At 30.9% G+C, this 26,180-nt stretch overlaps 3 protein-coding genes and 1 non-coding gene across 8 annotated transcripts; 1 reads left to right on the forward strand and 3 right to left on the reverse strand.

Moving 5' to 3' along the window:
• Window positions 1-576: 576 nt before the first annotated feature.
• LOC125856880 (CASP-like protein PIMP1) lies at window positions 577-3,311 on the reverse strand. Its single transcript, XM_049536532.1, has 3 exons — window positions 3,145-3,311; window positions 2,206-2,335; window positions 577-789 (listed from the first exon to the last, which is right to left on the reverse strand). The coding sequence occupies exons 1-3, from the start codon at window positions 3,309-3,311 to the stop codon at window positions 577-579; spliced, it is 510 nt and encodes a 169-aa protein (XP_049392489.1).
• Window positions 3,312-10,550: 7,239 nt separating this feature from the next.
• Window positions 10,551-13,478, forward strand: LOC125854414 (uncharacterized). 5 transcript variants are annotated; one of them, XM_049533947.1, is made up of 5 exons: window positions 10,551-10,681; window positions 10,802-10,844; window positions 10,968-11,010; window positions 11,120-11,170; window positions 11,277-13,478. In XM_049533947.1, exon 5 carries the CDS (start codon window positions 11,763-11,765, stop codon window positions 13,287-13,289), a length of 1,527 nt encoding a protein of 508 aa, XP_049389904.1. In that variant the 5' UTR covers window positions 10,551-10,681; window positions 10,802-10,844; window positions 10,968-11,010; window positions 11,120-11,170; window positions 11,277-11,762; the 3' UTR covers window positions 13,290-13,478. The 5 variants fall into 5 exon arrangements, with proteins under 5 accessions (XP_049389904.1, XP_049389909.1, XP_049389905.1 ...); XM_049533952.1 differs by lacking the exon at window positions 11,120-11,170 and having other exon boundaries at window positions 10,561-10,681; XM_049533948.1 differs by lacking the exon at window positions 10,802-10,844 and having other exon boundaries at window positions 10,623-10,681.
• A 1,570-nt stretch (window positions 13,479-15,048) lies between these two features.
• LOC125854830 (heat shock cognate 70 kDa protein 2-like) lies at window positions 15,049-17,867 on the reverse strand. The gene is made up of 2 exons (XM_049534414.1): window positions 17,569-17,867; window positions 15,049-16,980 (listed from the first exon to the last, which is right to left on the reverse strand). Exons 1-2 carry the CDS (start codon window positions 17,780-17,782, stop codon window positions 15,236-15,238), a joined length of 1,959 nt encoding a protein of 652 aa, XP_049390371.1. The 5' UTR covers window positions 17,783-17,867; the 3' UTR covers window positions 15,049-15,235.
• A 2,215-nt stretch (window positions 17,868-20,082) lies between these two features.
• On the reverse strand, window positions 20,083-20,154 carry TRNAP-AGG (transfer RNA proline (anticodon AGG)). Its single transcript has one exon. It is a non-coding gene; the product is annotated as a tRNA-Pro (tRNA).
• Window positions 20,155-26,180: the final 6,026 nt, after the last annotated feature.

Consider the following 26,180-nt stretch of genomic DNA (forward strand, 5'->3'; position numbering starts at 1 on the left):
AAATTTCTTGTCCGCGAGGCTGGGACTGGGATGACCTTTTTTGACAACTCTAGTCCCACCACCTAGCTCGACCCCTAACTCTTCAGTCGTCCGACCTTTCACCATCTTATTCTCACAGTGTTTGCCTATATTCTATATACATAAATGTTCTTGTAACTATATTTTCTTGTTTACTCATAAAAAACAAGTAAATGATTTTACTTATTTTCCAAAGAAATATTTTATCACGAAAAACACATTTCTCTTCCTACCAAACACACCTTTATTGTCATATTTAGTTTCATGTGCATTATTTTAGCATGAATTTTACTATGATATACCAAGGGTTGTAAATTGTAATATAATAAATAGCTTTTATCCCTCCAACGTAACAGAAATAGAAAACTTCCATATTGATCGATCTTAAACGCTACGAATCTGAATTACTTAGTTCTCCAAAGGACCAATAGTTCACTCGCTAACTAAAAGAATGTAAACATATACTATGTATATATAGTAAAACTTATAAAAGAAATATAAGATATATATATTACTCTTTCCAATTCAATATGTTTTACAAAAGAATTAGACAAAGAATTAGCAATCATACATGTAATCATCCTTAAATAATTTAAATGAAATAAAAGATGAAATCATGTTGCATACAAATCCAGCAAGACAAAAACTAGCAGCTGCATTTTCTTTGTTAAGAAAATCAACGGTCACCATAGCATGATTTGGCAATCGATTCAAATCCACCGTTAATCCAAATCCTGCTGCTGCACCCGTACCCACTATCATCGACATTATCTGTTTAATTAATTATAATCATCATGTTAAATTAATACAATAATTAATTGACTAGCTAATTAAACACACTTAATTAAGATAACAATATAAAAGGACATTTCAGTGCATGAAAATTATGTGTTTACGCACGATTTGGGGAAGGGCCGGTTAGCATTGCGCTTACATAAATTCAGTAATTATTGCGTAAACTATATATTTTCTAATGAAAAAATCCACTAAATATCTAATAATGAATCCGCTTATTTATTATTTTATATCAATTTCAATGGCTAAGTCAAAAAATTTGTTAAGTATGTTCAAGATTTAATATATACATATGATCAGACATAATTTTTGACCTAGATACTTAGAATAATTTTCTATATAAATAATATATAATTTTTCGATAAAAAGAACTGGACATTCTTCACTACATGTGATTACGCCGCTGATCAGCTTGAGATATCAATTGTTGTAGTTAAACAATAAACCATACACTTTAAATTTGCAAAACACAAACATTAATGACTGATTTCATGAAATTCAGAGAGTCTAATTGTTCTATATTCGTAGTCCCTTTGTTCCACAATGTCATTTTTTTTTTTGTTTTCCATCCGGTGTTCGGTATTCACATTGGAGCCCGACTAAATCTGGATTCACGCCGGAAAGTCCCACATTGAGGGGTAAAATGCTCCCTAACAAAGGCGACTCCGTACCCAAGGGGGCTCGAACCCAAGACCTCTTGGTTAAAGATGAAGGAGTACTTACCATTCTACCACAACTCGTATTGGTTACAGTGTCATTTCCTTATTAGTTCAAAAGGAATGATCACATTTTTTAATCTTAAAATTAACACTAATATATAACTTGAACTTCCTATTTAACCTGTAATAACAAAAAAAATTATAGTCACGAAAATGTTACTCCCTTTGTTTAATTTGTTTCGACACAAAATTTAAAGTTTATAAAAATTATAATCTTGATCATGTCATATTATTTGTGTGACTCTAATTCATTGTTAAATTGGTTATAGCTAACATTATTATTTAATAATTCATCACTAAATTGAATTATCGACAAATTATTCTATATAACTACGGAATTTGTTCGCCGCTAATTTCTAAAAATAAATAAATTAGTGGTATGACTATATAAAAGCTTTTCTTTAAGAAAAATATAAAACATTACAATTCTTTTTTGACCAAACTACCAATGAAATTGTCAAACAAAATCAAAGAAATAGAGTATGTATATCACGTTTAAGATCATAAGTTTCAGAAGTGTTCTTTTATCCACACAAACATTATAGCATATTCAACGTCATGAACTTCAAAAATCTTAATTTTTTTTAAAAAAATTCAATCCCAGATCGAACTACATCATATAAAATTGAAATTGAGAGAGTATTAAATTAATTATGAGGAAAATGGAATGTACCTTGTCAGCATATACATCAAAGTGAACGAGTTTATCACTTATACAATCTCCAGTCTTGGCTTGGATTATTGCAATTGCAGTTTGTATAAGGGAATATAAAAATCCAGTACCAGAACAAGCAAGCATGTAACTGTCAAATCATCATTTTATAGCATCAAATATAAAAAATTAATATTCCAAAGATTTAAATGATATATACTAAAATATAAATATTTATTATATCACTAGTTTAATAAATTTTCGATGTTATAAAGGATTACAAGTTCTTGCAAGTCAACCTAACAATAGGCTAGAGCTAAGCAAGTATTAATAGTTGATTTCACGGCTTAAATATATGACTTATAGGTCACAATGAAATCATAATTTTATCGTTGTTTTATGTCTCTCCTAAAATGAAATATGCAATTATAGGAAGGCACTCTTGTGCATAAAGCATCTGGTTAGAGGTGGAGTCGACTCCCTTTTGGCAAAAATTACACTATATATTTAAGATTAACATTAATATATATATATTATTGATGTTGAATCCCCGTTGACTTTTTGTATAATTACTTCTTCATATCTTCAACACCATTAATGGAAATTTCATATCCGCCACCTCATCAATCTACATTCACGCATGATTGGAAAACGATCACACCCCAAGATCAGGTAGTGATGTAAGTAACCTAGCTAGTTATCTTGACACAAACATCAATAGTTGATTTTACGATTCGAACTCATGACTTATAGCCTGTAAACCAATGACATGAAAATAACTTTACCGTACGTAGCTCTAACACTACCCTATAAATGAAAGATTCAATTAGAAAAATGACAATTATGACTGACTAATTTTACGACTCAAACTACTGATCGATCTAGACATATAGATAACACACAGAGACAACTTTATTGTTATTCCGAGACTCGCTTAAAGTTATAGGATGAAACACTTACCGATAAGCATAGAAATCAGTAAAATGATACTTGACTTCAACTTCACCATGAAATATTGAAGCAACAGACATATTAGAAGAAGAAGTTGTAAGAATTGTGACACAAGTTGCTAAACAAACAAATGAAACAACTCTTAACAAGAGATTCACAATTGCTAAACAACCCATTTTTTTTTGGCTCTCTCTAAATTATTTCAACTTCTTCAAATTTATAATATGAAGACATACAATTTGCTATTATAAAAAAAAAAATCCTCATATAATATAAGAAACATTCGAATCCTCATTATTGTCTCACTATTCAAATGTTGGCATAGACTTACCTAATTATAAGTTAATTTCCTTATAATATAGGCAACTAACAGAGTTGTTTAAATGGATGTTTGTTTTTATATCGTATTGTTAATTCAAATATTGGTTTTGATTATTAGTAAAAAAAGATTGTATTATATTTTTAAATCCATCATTGCTAAAAAGATGAAAAAATTCATTTTATGTGATAACTAATTTGATATAATCGTGTCATTACCTTATTTCTTTAGCTTTCCTGTTAATGATATTAAATATTTCTATTAATGTTAGTATCATAATTTGGTTGGTGGTTTATGGTACAATGGGAGCTAAGGTTGCCAAGAATATTCAAACATTTTTAAAATAAGGTAAAAATAATTAGAGACAGATAAGAGAATGGACATGGCGAAGACATGCTCAATTGACCTAATAATTAATTAATTTGTTTAGTACAAATATTCTTTTTCTCTAGTGATATAATAATTAATTAGATTTGCCCTTTCATATTTCAAATTGTTAATATAGTGAGCCATAATATTAATTATATTACTATTGTTTGATCTTCAACTTGAGTTACCAAGAGGCAAAGGTTGAAAATTGATATTTATGAAAAGTTACAATTTTTCTTTTAAGCCACTCATTGTCATTTATATACATGTTGCAACGATAATTTAATTATAATGGACATGCTTGTCAATTGTTTTGCATCTAAAATTGTTTCTATAAATTCCAAAATTGTATAACGATAATTGTTTCAGTTAATATGCTTCAACAATTAAATAGCAATGGTAAAGGAACTTGAATTATCTGTAATTATTTAATTAGTTTCAATAAAATGATAAATCTTTGAGATATTAACTAAATTTTAATAGTGTGGCCTATTAATGGAAGAAATTGATCAAGTGGCATTGCAACAATATAATTAATATAGGTATTTGATAAGGCCAAGTTCTTGACAATATAATCATAATTCCTTGTTAGACCAAATAGATGATCACTAATGGAGTATTAAGTTTTCGATCATCTGATCAAATATTATTTTACCATCTATGTTTAATTTATTTCGTAAGGTGTTATCTATATAACAATAGCGATAAATATATTTTAGTACGATATATTTTTGGATAAAAAACATTTAGGCTTTTAATTTGTAAATAAGCCCTTGGACCAAATAAGTTGAAATGGATTTATTTATCTTGCCTCAACTCCAACCAGTCAATTTTTATTTTTCCTTCTCTTCCAACTGTCTTACATTAATCAATAATAGTTGTGGTGGAGTGATAAGTATTCTTTCATTTTTAATCAGAGATAACTATCTTACATTAATCAACAATTGTTGTGGTGAAGTGATAAGTAATCTTTCATTCTTAACTAGAGGTCTCGGGTTCGAGTCTCTTTGAGTACCAAGTCGACTTTGTTAAAGAGTATTTTACCCCACAATGTGTGTCAGTGGCAGAGCGAGGAATTTCACAAAGAGTGTCCAGAAATAGCACTACTAAAGCTCTTTTCAAAAAATAGAATTAGTGAGAGATTTGAACACGTGAGCACTGCCTCATACCAAGCATCTAAAACAATTGGGCTACAACAACTTGTTGTGTTAAGGATATCAAAAATATGTTATTTAATCATTTCATGTATTATTTTACTTGTATATACGGTATTTTTTCCGACGAAGACACCCTGACAACCATATAGCTAAGCCAGTGCTCTCGGCGCAAATCCGAATTCAGTTGGATCATAATGTATCGAACACCAAATGGAGAAAAGAAGAAGAAAAATAACACTCTTTGTTTGTAAGTAGGACTCGTTTTTAAGTGACAAAAGCGTCTATTTGGGCCTTTAAAACTATGGGTCAGTTTCAAGCCCACTCCATTTTTCTATTTGGGCCGATATGTGATAGAGGCCCATTTGAACTCTTAGATCACTAATTTGTGATAAATTAAGACGAGTCTGGTTTTCTAGTTTCAAATCTCTCCTTTATTACTAAAAATGCACACCAGAACGGACAGTTCACCCATATATGGGCAAATTATAACTACCATCTTTCAAAATCGGCGTCCATGTTAACTTCAAATTCATCCAAAATAATACTACACAAATTTTAAAGGTAGTTCACCCACAAACGAGTGAACTACGATTCTCTTTATTAACTCCTCACGTGAATTTATATCTCTTTCTTTCTCAATTTAAGTGTATTGTGAAGTTTTTTTGATACATAAAATCTTGACTTTTTTCAATAATAAAAGTATAAAAAAACTTGAGACTTTTTTCATAAAATAAAATTTTACTATTTATTTGCTTACAACAATAGTAAAAAATTACTGAGGTCGATGTGGACAACAATTCCTTGTATGACCAGTTTTTCTACACAAACTATATTGTTATGTCATGCGACTTGAAGCAATGTCCATTTCATTTCTATGACACCTAGTACTATTGACTCCAACCATTCTCAAATATTGAGTATTTGCAATTAAATTGAATGGAGAAGGTGACCAATATGACTCATCACAAAATTTTATGGCACGCGCTTTATGCAAACATATTGTGGTTATTATTTTAATATGTAAAAAAATAATGATAACATCTAATTTTTCTTATAACTGGTTGGTAAAGAGTCATCATTCAATTTTACTAAATATCAATTATTGTATCATGGTTTATTATTATAAAAAATATGTAAAATAATAATTAAAAAGTGGGTGGAAAAAAATACAAATTATAACCATATTTGTATGTCTTCAAATGAATGGAATACATGTTAATGCTTTGATCTATTGAAGATTTCCTTGTTTCTTTGTCTTTGTCCAATCGTCTATGCTTTCATCTAGCAAATAATATAATATAAAATCAATGATAATTAGAATGTGATTCATTAGCTCTCGATGACACAGATAAATCATACTATTTGTATTTATGATGAATTTGTTTGATAGATTTAATGACGATGAAAAGGGGATTCATTAGTTCTTGAAGAAGACAAATCATTTTTTTCTCGATATACAAAATAGAGGATTTCACTAAATTGATTATTAAAAAATGTCTAATCAAATCATTTATCACTATTCCAAGTAAAGTTGATTTTTTAAAACTTTAAAATTAACTTTTTTTTGGACTCCATAAGAATTTATTGATATTTCCAATTCATTATAGGCAAAATTTGGTATTAATTTCTTCTATAGAGAAACTCTTTTTTCTAAGTCTCACCATAAAATCCATTTATCATCCTTCTTTAATTTCACGCTAATAATTAATTTACATCTAAATTATATATCTGCCCTTCCGAAATAGTGGAATGATTTATTTTTTACTATATCAATAAGTATATATTTTAATAATATTGTTTTAAAGAGTTGTGTACTTTTAAGTACTTTAATTATTTACAATATATATATAAAAGGAAATTTGCTACTACCCACCATTGAACATGTGTAAAGCAAAGATGCAAGAACAACTGCATAATTTGAGATCTGTTAGTGCATCAATATGATAAGTTAAATATGTTTACAAATGGAGTAGGTTGTATCTAGGGTTTGTGTAGGCCACACTCTATTACTATTTTATTGTCATTATTTTAAAATCCAGAATTTTTGATTGTTTATCGATTCTGAAATCTAAATTCTAGAAAAAATAATTTCTTCAATTTTATATAAATTATTTATATATATTAAATAATTTTTTAGTATAAATACAAAATTTTGATCGAATTTTTGAACTTTATAGAACGTGTAACTAAAATTACAGCTTCAACCCATATATCAAACTATACACATCAATACGTTGAAAATATATAAATAATAATAATAATAATAATAATAATAACATTTTATGGCTCTAAAACCTATTCTCAATCAATAGCTAATCTCAAATAATAATATATGGTTTAATTCACACATCACATATTGTGCCACCACTATCTAACAAAAACCCTATTAATTATATTAAGCAATAAATATACAAGTGGATAGCTTATAAATTAAGGTCACCTCAAAATTTATTTGAATTGAACCTTTAAACAATTCATTTTTCTCCAACTAGAAAGATTCTCTTTTTCTTTTTCTAATTATTATTGCTATACTATCATTTTCCTCTTTTCCCTTTTCTATCTAACAAAAACCCTATTAATTATATTAAGCAATAAATATACAAGTGGATAGCTTATAAAAGAAGGCCACCTCAAAATTTATTTGAATTGAACCTTTAAACAATTCATTTTTCTCCAACTAGAAAGATTCTCTTTTTCTTTTTCTAATTATTATTGCTATACTATCATTTTCCTCTTTTCCTTTTTTCTTTTCTTTTGTGAGCTGCCATAAATACAGGAACCTTAACATTACAATAAAGTAATACTCCTTTGTTCTTAATTACTTGTCTACTTTTAAATTAACACGTATATTAAGAAAATAATTAATGATATAGTAAGTTTACCATTTTACCCCTATTAATTATAAAGTGGATGAAAAATTTTACATTTTTCAAAGTAATTAGTCATTTAATTGAGGATATAATAGGTAAAAGAATTTATCCTTTCTTGATTTGTCAAAATGGATAAGTAACTAGGGACAACTATAAAAGGAAAAATGGACAAATAATTAGGGACAAAGGGAGCACAAATATTTAATAATAGTATAAACTAAAGTGGAATATTTTATATATTATTTAGAGACCAAAACAGAAAGTGACTGAACTAGATATAAGCTAAGTCCAAATATACTTATATATATATATATATATATATATATATATATATATGTGTGTAATGACAATTTCATTATCTCATTAAGTCTCCCTAATAAACAATTGCATTCTTTCGTTTTATATTACCTGACATCAAAAGCAAATCTATGAGGAAGTGAGGTCATGAGGGTGTTCATCCAAATATTCTAGGTAAAAAGTTACATTTTATATATATATATATATATATATAAAAGAGTTTTATTTTTTATTTTTAGTATAGATTTATAGGATTTTGAATCCCCTAAACACAAGATAAGACGTTGATTTAGTTAATTAGGAGGTTCAGAATTCACTTGAGGTTGCAACTTTAAATCCTAAATACTATATTTTTATTTTTCGAACTCAGAAAATTATGAATCTATCACTGTCTGACACACCCTTTAAAAAAATTTAATTAGAGGAGTATTTTAATAAATCAACCTTATTAACAATGTTTTAGAACTCTAGATTTAACTGTTACTAGTATATGTAGTTATATTTAATACTAAAAGTGATATGGAAGGAAAGCAATAAATTTTTCTTGATTTGCTAAAATAGACAAAACACTAAAATATTTATTTGTTATATAAAATCAAACGAGAGGAGTCCTATCTCCAACTAAAGTATTGACTTGTTGGAGATGGTCTCTTCCATATCTCCAAGACTCCAACATACACCTATAAACTCCTATCCACCACCCCTTTACCAAAATATAAGTAAAAACTTTATAAGTATCACTTATAACTATTAATAACAACAACTCAATATAATTTATCCCACGAATGAAATTTGCAGAGTTAGAAATATATGTAAATATACTTCTATTTTGTGTGACTTGTTATATATATATGGAGAGAGAGTATTTGAAATTGCTGCATTTTGAACTGAGAATTTCTTAAAAACAGTCTCTATATCTCTACAAGGTAGTAGTAAAATCTGCGTACATTATATCCTCTTCAGATCCACTTATAAAACTTCACGGGATATTATTGTTATTTTTTTATTTGGTTTTCCACCCAATGTCCGGTACCCACATTGGAGCTCGACTAAATCAGAATTCGAACTGAGAAGTCTCACATTAAGGGGTAAAACGCTCTTTAACAAAGACAACTTCATAACCAAGGAAACTCAAATCCGAGACCTCTTAGTTAAAATTGAAAGAGTACTTATCATTCAACCACAACCGTTATTGGTGTATTATTGTTATATTACCTTTATTTTGTGTGAGATAAAAATATTATCTCCGATGAAAATACATTATCACTTTTTAAAAAAATAAAAATAAAAATTGTAAGATAAATTTTCTTTTCAACCTAACACATCCCAAAACCTTATCCCAACAAAAGGAGAAGGAAAACTTTTAACAAAGAGAAAAAAGAAAAAGATAGGAAAGTGTACTTATTTAGACAAGTAGGAGTAGAATGATAAATCCCCCATAAATATCAATATCAACATAATGTGAATGTAATAAAGTTAGTTGGACCATATATGCACTTTTACTTTAATTTAATTTGCTCATGTTGAGCTGTCCCATCGAATTCTTGACTTTACTCATTCAAAGGTGAGCCACCTTCTTATCTTGATAAGTTCAATTCCAGCTCTATACCTCATTTCTTACTAATCCCCTCAACTTGTACCACATACCATCACTTACGTATATTATTTAATTGTTATATTACGATTTTTGAGAGTTTATTTAATTAATTGATTACATTAATTTGATATTTTAGAATAAAAATTAGATAGTTAAATACTATATGAAAAGTTCTATTAGTTGTAATTTTTTTCATATCAATATAATAAAGAAAAATAAATACATCTTAAAGTGTCAGTTAAAATTTTTATGATTTAACTCTCCAAAGAAAAATATGACAAATAAAAAACGACGGAGGGTTACCCTTTAATAAACCTCTTTGAAATGCATAAATTTATTTGTTCTTTCAGAAAAAGAATTCATTATAAGCATAAAATGAGAAAAATATTAATTAATGCACTTTTGATAAGTAATTTGGAACATCTATTTTTAATAAGTTGGACAACTAATAGAAATATATTAATAAGTCATATGAGGTATCTATTCATAGTAAATTAAACAATTAATATAAAATGCAGAAAGTATAGTTGATCTTAAAATAAAAATACGTTAAATATGCCGTTAATCAAAATGGAAAAAAATCATTCTTTTACCATTTGTAGAAAAGGAAGAATTTTGTACATCCATAATAAATCCATAATAAAACATGATTATTATTTTTCCCCAAATATTATATTTATTAAATTTGACAGGTTATAATAATTGACTTGCTTTATCTTTTTGCTACTAACACCGTCACCGTTACCTAACGGCGTTTGGTCCCCTTGTCTAACGGTTGTAACTAGTGCAGGTCATTTCTCATCAACCCTTATCAAAATTATTATCTTGTTAAGAAGCTCTCAATCAAAGTGCCCTTTTCTCTTCATTCTCCTTTTTACGTCACCGCCTCTCATTTCTCATAGCTTTTTTTTTTCGCAGATTCAGAGTATTTTATAAGGTATTCTTGAAAAAAAATTGGATCTTTAGTTACTTTTTTACTGAAATTTGTAGTTTTTATGTGTTTTGTTTTGTGGGGTTGTGTTTTTTTCTTATTTTTTTATGATGTTATATATTGTAGGATTGTTTGGAATCAAGAATTGGTGTTCTGGTTTTGGAATCAGGTATTCTTGAGAAAAAAAATTGGATCTTTACTTGTTTTTTTTACTGAAATTTGTAGTTTTTATGTGTAATTGGTTTGTGGGGTTGTGTATTTTTCTTATTTTTTGTGATGTTATATGTTGTAGGATTGTTTGGAATCAAGGATTGGTGTTCTGGTTTTGGAATCAGGTATTCTTGAAAAGTTCTGATTTTGGATCTTTACTGAAAAAATTATAGTTTGTATGTGTTATTCATTTGTGGGGTTGTTTGTTTACTTGAGTTTTTTTTAATGATACAGATTGTAGGCTTTGTGTGGAATCAAGAATTGGTGTTCTGGTTTTGGAATCAGGTATTCTTGAGAAGTTCTCATTTTGGATCTTTACTGAAATTTGTAGTTTGTATGTGTAATTCATTTGTGGGGTTCTTTGTTTACTTGAGTTTTTTGAATGATACAGATTGTAGGCTTTGTTTGGAATCAAGAAATGGTGTTTTGAACTTGGAAAGGTTGAATCTTTAGTGGGTATTTGATGAATTGTTTGATAAAGTTGTGAGTTTTCTGGTATGGGTGTGTGTGAAAAGCATTGGGAAGTGGTTTATATGGTTCTTTGGTTATCTGTTTTGGCTGGAATTTGAAGGATTTTGAATCTTGGGTTGTTTGATTCGAGGTTTTTGAATCGTGAGTTGTCTAATTCTTTGTGGATATGTGGATGAGGTGGTCATGGTTATGTTACTAAGTGGTAGTTGTGGTGGAAATTTTGTTCCAAATAGGCTGATCCAGGATTTAGAGTCGGTTAGTTGGGAGTGGATTCCTTATAGTATGTTTATGCATTTTCAAGATCCCTTTTCACATGTATACTTGGTTAGAACTGAAAGCAGTAGGTTCCATTGAACCCTGTGCTAAGGGCTAGAGGCACCTCTACGACCACCCCGAATAATAGGAAATGCTTGCAAAGGGGAAAATGGGTGAAGATCTTCTAACAACCTTAACCATTGAAAGCAATCATTTGTCCACCCTCTTGTCCATGGATTCCGGTTCATCTTCTCATGATGAAATGGAGAGGGAGTTGATCCGGACTGTTAACCATTTACAGCCACCTGATATTAATCTCCCACTCGAGCCCAGCCCTCCTCCTCCGTCGTGGAATGATACATGTGATATGCTAGATGTAGGCCTTGGTTCCCAACATTATGAGGTTGAGACGAATATTAGTGTCACAAAGATTGGGAGGAAGTGTGCCAAGCGGCTTGATAGTATTTGGGGCGCTTGGTTTTTCTTCACTTTTTACTTTAAGCCAGCTCTGAATGAGAAGTCGAAGGGTAAGATTATTCGTGAGAGTAACGGGGTTTCTCGGTATGATAAATCGGATCTGAAGCAGGATGTTTTCCTTGTTCAGCATGATATGGAGAATATGTACATGTGGGTTTTCAAGGACAGGCCTGAAAATGCTCTTGGCAAGATGCAATTGAGGAGTTACATGAACGGGCATTCACGCCAGGGGGAGAGCCCCTTTCCTTTCACTGCAGAGAAAGGTTTTGTTCGATCTCACAAAATGCAGAGGAAACATTACAGAGGTCTTTCCAACCCTCAGTGCCTTCATGGAATTGAAGTTGTTAGGTCACCTAATCTTACAGGTCTTGATAAGGAGGAGCAAAAGAAGTGGATGGAGCTTACAGGCCGAGACATGAATTTTTCGATTCCTTCTGAAGCCAGTGACTTTGAGTCATGGAGGTGCCTTCCGCATACAGAATTTGAGCTTGAACGGTCACCTGCATTGAAGAACAACGCAATTCCTCGTCCAGAGAGATTGTTGAATGGATCAAGTCTGAATCTATCTACTCGATCTGCAAACCATGTAAATGGAGAAGGACTAAACATTTTGGCTGTCTGCAACAAGAGGAAGAAAAATGGATTTACTCGAGGAAACAATGACGATTGCTGTTTGCCTAATAGTCAACATCCTGAGAGGCTTACGGATATCCATCCAATTAGCCCACCCTGGCTAAGAGATTTTTCTGGTGCTATGCAAGTGGCATCTGGTCCTGTTACAGCTGCAAAAACTATTTATGAAGACGACGCAGGGTTCTTGATACTTGTTAGCATGCCTTTTGTGGATCTAAAAAGTGTCAAAGTTACTTGGAGAAACACCATCTCTCATGGGATTGTGAAGATATCTTGTATCAGCACTGGATGTATCCCTATCATCAAAAGACAAAACAGGACTTTCAAGCTATCAGATCCATCTCCGGAGCACTGCCCTTCAGGGGAATTTGTCAGGGAAATCCCTCTTAGGACTCGCATTCCAGAAGACGCAAAACTAGAAGCATATGGAGATGAAACTGGAACTATGCTTGAAATTCATGTGCCTAAGCAGCGTGTAGGACCAGAAGAGCACGAGGTTCTAGTGTGCCTTCGCCCCTCGCCTTGGACCACACATGCATATGTTGATTTGACAGAAGCAATGGCTTGAAAATCAGTGGATGCTCGCTCTCTTAGGTAGTAGTTACTATTATTTACTGACCTCAATGGAAATGATATTTATATTTTCTTCTAATTCAATCAGGAAAGATTCGTTTTCTTTCCCCACTCATCAACCAATGTGGAACACAAGATGCTATTTTTGCATGCCCTCAATGTCCACACCATTTTGTTCCTGCTACTCTTGATCCTTTATTGCCATCGTTAACAACTTCATACTGTTATTCTTATCGTTGAATGGTATTTGTGCTTAAATCTGTCTCTATTCTTCATGTCGTGTGTTTCGTTTTCTGTATAACATACTGATCATTATGTATATCTGAAGAGAAAGCTGTTCATCTTAGGACTCAAATTCCAGAAGACAACTTACTGCATTGAGATTTTTCATCTTTTGGTACATCTGTCTCTCAGAACTTGAGAGGAAGTTGTGCTATTATTATCGAGATAACTCGAACCAGCAATGCACAACTTATGTGTTTACATCATTCTAACGTATTTGATTTGAACAAGGTAGACTTGAAAAAGTTTAACAACTTTGCATTTCAACGAGCTAGAAGAATAAACTTTGTAAGAAAGATGTGTCTATTCAATTTTTGAATAAGCTAGTCTTGAATATGCATTCATGCCTGATCAATTCTGGTACTCTCATATTGATTTAGCTGATAGGGATGGCAATTGGGGCGGGACGGGCAGAGCACACCCTTGACAGGACAGGGTAGAGGAACAATTAAATGGGGCGGGGCAGGGCAGGGCCGGGCCAATCTTATTTATTTAAAATACATGATGAGGCAAGGCGGGTAATGGGTTCATCGTATGATGTAAGAAGACTTTAAACGGGTCAGGATAGAGCATGTCAAAATCTTAACAGGTCAAAGTTGCCAGCTCTATATCTGTGATAACAAAGTTTGGTATCCTGGCAACTTTGGCTTAAAGTTAATGGGGTCGGTCGATGCACGGAATATGATGAAATATTCTAGAATTTAGCTTTAGCTTGGAATAAAAGCCAACCAAATGAAGTATATAAATTTTGTCTCAAGTTTAATTGTAGATATCCCATTAAACTTGAATTTTTTTTATCCCACTTCTCAAGTGGTATAAATTAATCCAAGAACTAGAATCTCGGGATAATTTTGTTTGCGAATCAAATGACTAAAGTCCAATTCGGGTGCTAGTAATGGTTTTATTGGTTTTGGTATGCAAAATTGATATGTACATGAATCTAAGAATTGGTTTTGGTATGCAAAATTGATATGTACATGAATCTAAGAATTATAATCCGAAGACTATAATGAAAGCTAACTCGAATGAAGAATCTTTTCAAGGAGTAACCCCAAGTAGAAGTTAGTTAATGATTTAATCTGCAAATCAGCAATTACATCACTTTACTAGCTTGATGCCGGAAATCGAAGAAGCTCGATGCCGGAAATCGAAGAAGATCTGATTCACCAATAGGCCAAGAAGCAATATATATTTTCAATAACCCGATTTCCTCCATAAATTCTCCGATCATTTGCTTCATTGGTTACAACGGTGGCTTAATGTTTTCATTATTTAATCGTTTAGACTTCTCTAATAAGCTCAATTCCAATATACACACAGTCAACTTCAAGAGGAGGAAAACAATTTTTCTTTAGTGTTTTGCGTCTATTCTCACTTGGCCTAATAATTTCTGGTTTCAGTGTTCTAAATTTAGAGATGTGTGAATGTCCGTAGGAAATAAAAGAAAAGGCAAAGGGATCTCAGAAGTGATCTACATGAAAGAAAGTTGCATAAAACTCATAAACAAGCACAGAGAAAATGTCAAACACAAACTGGAAAAGACTAGACTGGATGAAATATCAAGGATATTTCTACATACACAAAACAAGTTTAGACAACTACAACTACACTACATCTTATTTCTACTACTTGGAACTAGATTTCATCATAATCTTAAGCTTAATCAACTTCTTCAATCTTAGGGCCTGCACCAGCACCGCTAGCACCGGCTGAAGGGCCATCTTCATCCATGCCACCAGCCATGTCAGGACCACCAACACCACCCTGGTACATCTTCGCGATAATGGGGTTGCATATGGTCTCAAGCTCCTTCATCTTGTCCTCAAACTCATCAGCCTCCGCGAGTTGATTCCCATCAAGCCACTGAATCGCCTGCTCAACCGAATCTTCTATCTTCTGCTTCTCCTCAGGAGAAAGCTTTGAAGCGATCTTATCATCCTTGATGGTGTTCCTCATGTTGTAGGCATAATTTTCTAAGGCATTCTTGGCTTCCACTTTCTTCTTGTGCTCTTCGTCTTCAGCTTTGTACCTCTCAGCTTCTTGAACCATTTTCTCAATCTCATCTTTAGATAGTCTTCCTTTGTCATTGGTGATGGTAATCTTGTTTTTCTGACCAGTTGTTTTATCCTCAGCAGAGACATTTAAAATACCATTTGCGTCAATGTCGAAGCATACAGTGATTTGGGGGACACCTCTTGGTGCTGGAGGAATGCCAGTGAGTTCAAATTTCCCTAGCAAGTTGTTATCTCTGGTCCTGGCTCTTTCACCTTCATAAACTTGAATCAACACACCAGGTTGATTGTCTGAGTAGGTTGAAAACACCTGCTCTTTCTTAGTCGGAATCGTGGTGTTCCTTGGAATCAAGGTGGTCATGACACCTCCAGCGGTCTCCAGACCGAGGGAAAGAGGTGTAACATCCAACAGCAAAAGGTCCTGGACTTTTTCATTCCCTTCACCACTCAAGATTGCAGCTTGCACAGCAGCTCCATATGCAACAGCCTCGTCCGGGTTGATGCTCTTACAGAGTTCCTTCCCGTTAAAGAAGTCCTGCAACAACTGTTGCACCTTTGGAATTCTAGTAGAGCCACCAACAAGAACAATATCATGAACACCACTCTTGTCAATTTTAGCATCCCTCAAACACTTCTCAACAGGCTCCATACATTTCCTGAAAAGATCCATGTTGAGCTCCTCAAACCGAGCACGAGTAATCGTCGTGTAGAAATCAATTCCCTCATAAAGAGAATCAATTTCAATAGTTGTCTGAGCAGTGGATGAGAGTGTTCTCTTAGCTCTTTCACATGCAGTTCTTAATCTCCTAAGAGCTCTAGGATTCCCACTGATGTCCTTTTTGTGCTTCCTCTTGAATTCTTGAACAAAGTGATTAACCATCCTGTTGTCAAAATCTTCTCCACCAAGATGAGTATCACCAGCAGTGGCTTTCACTTCAAAAATACCTTCTTCAATGGTAAGTAGTGAGACATCAAATGTACCACCACCCAAGTCAAAAATAAGCACAGTCTTCTCCCCTGTACTGCTTGATTTCTTATCAAGTCCATATGCAATTGCAGCAGCAGTAGGCTCGTTGATAATACGCATAACATTGAGCCCAGAAATAGTTCCAGCATCCTTAGTAGCCTGACGTTGAGAGTCATTGAAGTAAGCAGGCACAGTAACAACAGCATTCTTTATTGTTATTCCAAGAAAAGCCTCAGCAATCTCCTTCATCTTAATAAGAACCATGGAGGAGATTTCTTCTGCGGAGAACTCTTTTTCTTCACCTTTGTAATTGACAACAATCATAGGCTTGTCAGCAGGTCCTGGGATGACCTTGAAAGGCCAAAGCTTCATGTCACTCTGCACTGATGGGTCACTGAATCTCCTACCAATTAATCGCTTGGCATCTGCAATCAAATTATAAAAGATTTCAGCATGAATTCAAACATAATTACTTTCTTTCTTACTTGAAACTTCAATTGAAAAGATAATTTGGGTAAGCTAAAAATTTGTCAGTGGTTACAGCGGAGTAAATATAGCATACAAAAACAAGAATTTATTATCGTTGATAGTTTTAGCTTAACATGGTTAAGGTGGATGAATTCGCCAGATTCCACTTCTTTAAACTTAAATTGAACACTCTTCATTGTTATGGTACTATATAAAAAACTAACAAAAAACCAGGGCAGAGCTACAATTACTTATGATCAACAGACCATAAGTTGAAAATGCAGATACAAATCAGGACCTAGCTTGATGAATTGATGAAACAGGGAAGATATACAGTTTTACTCACCCTAAATTTATGTTTTCGAAAATCTAGCTTAATAGGTATAAATGATTAATCGAGAACCTAATCAAATTCAAAGTTCATGAACTCAAATCCTTGCTCCAATATACTAAACATAAGCTCAAAATCCTAGCTCAAATACTGAACATAAACTCAAAATCCTAATTCGAATACTGAACGAGAATCATGAATTTCCAGAACTTACCGAAAACAGTGTTAGTAGGGTTCATAGCAACTTGATTCTTAGCAGCATCTCCAATCAATCGCTCCGTATCAGTAAACGCCACATACGACGGCGTAGTCCTGTTCCCTTGATCATTAGCAATAATCTCAACTCGATCATGCTGCCATACACCTACACACGAATACGTTGTTCCGAGATCAATTCCGATCGCCGGTCCTTCACCTTTTCCGGCCATTTTCAAACTTTTTCACAACAATAAAAGAAGAAAACAGAGAGTAATATTTTAACTACTAAAGCAAAGTATCACAGAATTACAGATCGTTTTTGGTATAATGTGAATGAAAATGGAAAAAATGAGAAGAGTATAAATAGTTGAAATGAGTCTCTCGAAGTTTCTAGGTAACCGTAGATTGGATACAAAAACGGTGAGTTTTGGTGATGAAAGTTTTTTTTTTTGACCAATTGCTTGTAGCTTCTGGTAAGTTCTGGAGATTTCTCTACAGTTTTAGACGTGTTTCATAATGCTTCGCTCAATTTTCTTACTTTTTCCTCTAGTATTATAAGTTCTAGTAAGTACTAACATTTTAATTTTAAATGTTAATATATGCATTTAATTATATTAAATTTAAACCTATAAAAATAATTTTGAACTTTACTTTAAATTCAACATGTTAGTCCGTTCAAAATAAATGTTGTGAGCTTGTAAAATTGAGTTAATTATTCAAGATATGTATATATATTGATTTGTGTCGAGCGTATGAACAAAATTTACATTGATATTTGAGGAAAAATGTGATACATATAATGTACATGATATTCTTAATGATGTGAAATATTTTCCGAAAGAATTATGCGGATTTTGTTCATAACAGACAATATTATAGGCTCAAATATGCCATCGAATTTTTAGAAAATGTTTATTTATGTCATCCGTTAAAAGTTTGGCTCATATATGTCATTGCTGTTAAAGAAAAGGCTCATTCATGCCATTTTTTTAACTCTAGTTTTGCAAAACCATTTATTTATACCCCAAACATGGTTTAACACTTTTTAATTGGAATTTTTGGATCAAATGTATACTTTTTGCTTGTTTTTCTTTAAAAACACCAAGAATACATGAAGAACATAAACAACTCCAAAATTTTCAACAGTTTCAATTCTTTACGAAATCATCTCAAATTTCGGCTATACCATTAATTTCTTTTTTAAAAAAAACAAAAATTCTAAAATCATTTGCAGAGTTCAAAAAATTCACCCATATTTAAAAAATATATTCCAAAAAACGAAAATCAGTCCCAAAATTTCAAATTTTGCTTTGATTCTTGTTTTTAACATTAGATCTTTGTNCCCAAACATGGTTTAACACTTTTTAATTGGAATTTTTGGATCAAATGTATACTTTTTGCTTGTTTTTCTTTAAAAACACCAAGAACACATGAAGAACATAAACAACTCCAAAATTTTCAACATCTTCAATTCTTTACGAAATCATCTCAAATTTCGGCTACACCATTAATTTCTTTTAAAAAAAAAACAAAAATTCTAAAATCATTTGCAGAGTTCAAAAAATTCACCCATATTTAAAAAATATATTCCAAAAAACGAAAATCAGTCCCAAAATTTCAAATTTTGCTTTGATTCTTGTTTTTAACATTAGATCTTTGTTGACTAGTGTTTTTTGAGTTTATGTTCAAAATTTCAAATGATTTGAAGTTTTGGAGAATCTACCATTAAAGAATGTTCAAGTTTTGAAACTTTGAACAAATTTCAATTGGGTCTTGTTGAGTTAGGTTGAATTCAAGCTCAAAAGAAATTAAATTTTGGTATCTAGCTCGGAGCGAAACTACTCTTGAAATTTGAGGCGATTCATGAAGAATTGAATAAGTTTGAAATTTGGGAATAGTTAATGTTCTTTATGTGTTCTTGGTGTTCTTAAGGATGTAGAAGCAAAAAATGTACATTTGATCCAAAAACACCAGTAGAAAAGTGTTAAATCATGTTTGGTGTGTAAAAAATGGTTTTGCAAAACCGGAGTTAAAAAAAATGGCATGGATGAACCTTTTCTTTATCAGCAACGGCATAAATGAGCCAAACTTTTAACGAATGACATAAATGAGCCTTTTCTAAAAGTTCGATGGCATATTTGAGTCTTTTCCCTATATCTTATTAAAAGTATTTTAAAGTTGTTTTAGTTAACAATTTTGAATTTCAAATGATAAACTCATTTTGTTAATTCCAAGATGTTGGTTTATACTAGATATATCGATGTCACGTATTAAATGATATTGTTACACTAATTAATAAAAATAAAAACTTATTACACGACCAACCAAAATAACTCAACATGCTTAATTTTAAATGGAGAAACTATCTAATTACAAAAATATCTTTACTATGTTTACTAATTCACGATCTCTATAATTTAAATTAATTATATTTTATATCATTAATTAACATTTTTTTTTGTCAGATACACTTAAATATATATTTTTATATGCATTTAAGTAGATAAAAATTTACCAAAAGTAAGAATTGGGGGCATTCCGAGAATTGAACTCGGGACCTCTCGCACCCTAAGCGAGAATCATACCACTAGACCAAATGCCCATTTTGTTTCTTTTGTATCACTTGATGTTATTTGATCTTAAACAATATAAATAAGAAATGTTCATTTCTTGATATAAATATATATTTAATATATTTGAAGCTATTGGATAAAAAGGCCAAAATTAGGTTCATGGAAAGAGGTTAGTGTTAGAGAAAATATATTCAATCACCAAAGTGTTAGATCAGTGAAGACAAAGGATTGGACTTGACAAGCATACATTTCATTCGATAAACCTACACACTATTTTTAGTTAAGAAATCAAATTATAATCAATCTGAATTCATAAATAATTTCATTATTTATTATTGAAGCTCCTAAAAAGAATGTTTGTTTCAAATTTCACGATTCCTAACTTTTTACGTTTGTGACAACATTGTTTTCGATCCACGAAATTTAGTCTAGCAAGTTATTGCACTACTAATTAATATCGGATATCACATGAAAAATAATTGAGTAATGGTTGATTTTAAGATAAAATTCATTTATGTAAAATGTTCAAAACTTTGGTAAATATAATTTCAGCATAATCACGTGAAGTTTGAAAATTTGTTAAAGACTCAAATTTTGTGAACGACTCCTGAAATTCAAACATAAAAAGCTAGGAAATCTAAGCTTTCACAATCTAAATGTGAATCTAAATGTGAATGTTGCAAAATTTATTTCGTGATATAATTAGCGACATCAAAACAACATAGCATGTTAGGTGCTTTGATAATTTTCAATCTTTTGGAGTATCTAAGTACAAATCCAAAAGTGCACGCATGATCCACGGAGGAAAAGCATACGCATGTTGGCATGTATTTTGTCTATTCTTGAGGTTCATCCGATGTGGTACAAAGATAGCAAGGGAATTATACCAAAAAAAATTCAGTACTAAATTAAAAAACACTATTATAATATGGCACAATTTTAAATATATTTTATGTATTTTATTCACGTTCTTTAATCAAAAAGAGATTTTTCTTTTAGAATATGTATCTTTTAATAACAACAACATACCTAGTAAAATCTCACTTAGCGGGGTCTGGGGAGGGTAGACTGTACGCAGACCTTACAACTAGCTCATAGAGGTAAAGAAGTTGTTTTCGAAAGACCTTCGACTCAAGTGCATCAAACCCAAATAAAAGAAGAATAAAATAATGAAAAAACAATAACCATTAATAAAAGACGTAGTGTAAAATCTATAAGAAAGAACCTCTTAAATAAGAAATTGACACAAAGTACTTAATAAGATGAATATAATTTAGGTATTAGAAAACGTATCTATTTTTCAAAATTCTTATCCCAAGAAAAAAGTACTTGATTAAATATGATAATTTCAATTGTTTCTTTTAGGCCTTTTATTTCCAAACACCTTTCTTTTTTTTTTTCCGGTAATGTTCCAACACGTTATTCGGTAATGTTCCAACACGTTTTTTCGGTAATGTTCTCAAGTAATTTTCTAGGTAAGAAAATTCTCAAGTAGATCCTCAATAAATAAATCCCCAACAAAGTTTGTGAAACTTGAATCTTCGAGTAATATCACATATAAAAATATTTCTAGGTAAATCTCCATGTAAGTATCCGTAGCTAAATCTGCAAGTAACTTTACCTAGGGATTTTCTTGCAAACTAATATGGAAATTAGTTTTTGTTCATTACTTGCGAATTTACCTATGAAAACAGTTTCCGCAGATTAATTTCTCCAAATAATTCCCATGTATTAATTTTGTGGAAATGGCGCCAAACTTACCTATCAATTTTTCTGGGAAAATATTTTTCGCATGTAAACAGTTCTAGAATTTAGAAATTTCAAATTTTTGAATGAAAATTCATAGGAAAAATCTGCGAAAAAAATCCCCAAGTAAAATCCATAGGTGATTTGCATTTTTCTAGTAGTGATTATTTAGATCATTACTTTTTAAACACCATTTACTCTGGTTCGGTGTTTTGTTTTCACATTAAAATTCGTTTTAATTTAAATTTGAAGTTTACAAGGTTCTTTTTTTAGATGATATTTTCAATAGAATTTATTTTTATTCTTAAGGACTTAAATTAGATTTAAATATTTGATTAAGAATAAAAGAATCTGAAGTCATCTTAACATAATTTATATCAATACCAAAATGTTACTTATCAGTCAGACAAATTCAAAATTTTAAATTAGTAGATACTTATAAAGTATTCCTATAAAGTATTTAGCATACACATTAATGTGTGGATCCACTTTTGCATGTCGACATGCCCATGAAATTGGTCCACGAAAAAGTTACCTAGCTCACTCAACTCATTCCTTACCAATTACTCTATGTATGTTTCCTAAAGGGAATTAATTTATATATAGAAGATTATTTAAACTTATACTTATCATATAATATTTCGATTTTTCGATATCCTCAATCTTCATTTCTAGGGTTTAACTGAATTCAACGTTTTTTTTTTCTATTTACATTCATCATTTAACTTTTTGATGTCTTTTATTTTTGCTCATATACTCAATCGAATCTAACGTTTTTAAAAAAAAATACATTTACTATATAATTTTTCTAATCTTCGTCCCTAGGTTTAACTGAATGTAACATTTTTATTTACTTATATTTATCATGTAATTTCTAATGTCCTCTATCTTCGTTCTTAGGTTAGGTTCAACTGAATCCAATATTTTTTCTTTTATAGATTTATCGTGTAAAGTTTTTCAATATCTTCTGTCTTTGTCCTTTAGGTTCAACTGAATCTAATATTTTTCTTTATCTATATTTACCATGTAATTTTCTAATGTCCTCTATCTTCATCCTTAAGTTCAATTAAATCCAACATTTTTTTTCTTACATAAGAGTTATTATGTGAAGTTTTTCGATATTTGTTGAGTCCAAATGCACATGACAGTATCACGGTAGTATAAATAATAAAGTGACCCTTTTAGGAGTCGAATATTGAATCCATAGAGACGTGTCGGTTTACTATTTACCTAATTAGATTAATTCTCACAATTTAATGCAAGTGTGCCACAAGGATTTGATTAATATTTGAACACTAAGGGGCCGTTTGATTACTGGTTAGAGTTATGCAGGTATTAGTTATGTAGGGTTTAGTTATGCAGATATTAGTTATGCAGGGTTTAACTATGCAAGTATTAGTTATGTAGGTATTAGTTATGTAGGATTTAGTTATGCAGGGTTTAATTATGCAAGTATTAGTTATGCATATATTATTTAATTATGTAGAGATCACAATGCATAAATTATTAACTAATAAATATTGAATTTGTTGTAAATTAATATATATTACTTACAAATAAATAAGTAAGCAAATAGTATAAATTCTCCCTCTTTTTGAATAAAAAGTAAAGAAAAAAAATTCTCCCTCTACACTTGGGAATGCTATTTTTTCATTTTGTTATTTTTTTATGTTTATAACGTATAAAAATAAAATACGATTAATATATTTCAAGTACATTATAATATCCTATTTTATATAATGTAAATATTCTATCAATATGTTGTATATATTGTTTATACAGTTTTAATATACCAAATATATGAATTATGTATAAATTCACATCCTAAACAAAATAATAATACATGTTAATTAAAGAAGTGGAATATATGTAATAATAATATATAACGCTATATACAATTCAATTTGTAATATTAATAAAATATTACATTTGGATTTCAAATGAAAACAGAAAAAAAAAAGTTGTTCGTGTATTAAAAAAAAGTTAGGAAAATAGCATAGTTGGATAACATTTTCAATGAAAATAATTAAAAATAAATTAATAAGGGAGGGTAAATGTGTAATTTACTATTTTAATACATGTATAACTAATACCTGCATAACTTATTCCACCTTCTACCCTGCATAACTTATACATAGATTTCCTCATAAGTTATGTTGGTATTAATTATGTAGGACTACAAAAAACACAACCAAACATCATATAAAATTAATATATGAATAACTTTTATACAATATTTAGAATTCTACCAACCAAACATGGTATAAGTTATGTTGACTTTTCCACCTAAAACAAAATTTCTACCAAACATGGTAAAAGTAATGCAACTTTTTATACATGAATAAAATGCAACTTATACAGTAACCAAACAGCCCCTAAGAGTGCTAGAATTAAATAACTATAGCAACCGTTCAATTTCACTTTGAAGTATAACAATGCTTTGGAAAAATTCTAGGGTTGCAATTTAATTAACTAAGATTCATGCATCGTATCACCTCAATGGATTTCAGAAGGTTATCAAATCACTGATTTATAAGGGTGATATTATGATTATAATCTCCTGACTTTTAATCACCTACCACAGTTGACAATCTAACTACATCATTGAGCGTGATAGATTGAATCAACTGTGGAGCACTAAGCTTTCTTCTTATTTCGTAATCAAGCAAGGTAACTAGGTATCCCTATTGTAGATACAAATAAATTCTAGTTATGTGCCAGAAAATATCATGCTCCTTATATTTCAAGTTTTATATCTCTATTCATCTCTCAAGTTCAAGAACAAACAATAGATTTATTGTAATAATGATCGAGTATTAAAATAGTAATTCAAGAACACAAGACTAATTTATATGATAACCAACTTCATCCATTGATTCAATATTCAACAATTATCGTAACTTCAGCCCTAGAACAAGGGTTCTTAACTATTCATGATAATGAAAAACACAAAAACAATTGTTTCCACGCAAAGTAATGTTTAAGAAAAAGTAGAAGATAAGAAACCTAATAGTGAATTCTACTCTCTTCCTCTTGCGCTAAAAAGTATGACGACGCCCTATCAAAAAGGTACAATATTTTATTTATAGGGTTTGAAAGATTAATTTATTTTTCTTCTTGAATTCAGACTATACAAAATTTGAGATTACTCATCAGGACATCTATGGTTGTGTTGTGCCAGCATAGCAATAACTTAGTCCTTGGTGTGGCATCCTAGCAGTGCGCTAGCCTGGGTTTTCAACATTTTGGGGGATGGCGTAGCGCCTTAGTAATGTGTTAGTCTAGGGTGTCTGCAGTTTTGGATATGGCGTGGCGCCCCTATAGTGCACCCATCCCAGTTTTCACTTGTCTAGTTTTCCCCCCGCATTCCTCTGATTTGCTACTAAGCTTTACTTATCGCTTCAGCTCTTGTCAAACTCTATGCATAGTCTAATCATATATGTTAGTGCACATTATCACAATACTCTTTAAAACACACACAATGTAGTAAAAATGCTCTTAAAACTACGGGTATATATGGACAAAATGTAGTAAATAGACACAAATACGTCCAAGATCAATATCCTCTATTTTTTGTTTTTAGGTTTAACTGAATCCAACGTTTTTCTTTTACTTATATTCATCAGTAATTTTCTAATGTTCTCTATCTTAGCCCTTAGATTAAATTGAATCCAACATTTTTCTTTACTTATATTCATCATGTAATTTTTTGATATCCTTCATCTTTGCCGTAGATTTAATTAAATCAAATGTTTTTCATTACTTACATTTATCATATAACTTTCCGATATCTTCTAACTTCGCCTTTAGGTTACAACCGAATTTAACAACTTTTTAACTTCATACTCACTATATAATTTTTCGATATCTTCTATCTTCGTCCCTAATTTCAACTTAATCAAAATTTCAATTTCTTCACAATAGTAAAACTCATGTACCTATATAATTAGGGGTGCTCGTGGTTCAATTTGGATCGGTTATTGATCAAAACCAAAATCAAATCAATCTAGTCGGTTTTTTAAATTTCTAAAACCAAACGAAACGAAACGAAAAAAATAGTCGGTTTGGTTCAGAATTTTTGGTTTATTCGGTTTGAAAGTAATAATTTTTTTAGGACGTACGTATCTCGATAGACACAAACACCTAGTACATGAACAATCCATAAAAAAGCTATTGTCGGTTCAATTAAGCAATACTAGAGTTATCATTATACGAACAAAGTGATTCAATTAAGAGAAAATGTGACTATTTTATGTGAAGTAGGGTAAGCAACGACTAAAATGAATTTTGATGGACTTGAATTGTTATA

The sequence above is a fragment of the Solanum stenotomum genome, chromosome 2, assembly GCF_019186545.1.
Source record: "Solanum stenotomum isolate F172 chromosome 2, ASM1918654v1, whole genome shotgun sequence".
NCBI lineage: Eukaryota > Viridiplantae > Streptophyta > Magnoliopsida > Solanales > Solanaceae > Solanum > Solanum stenotomum.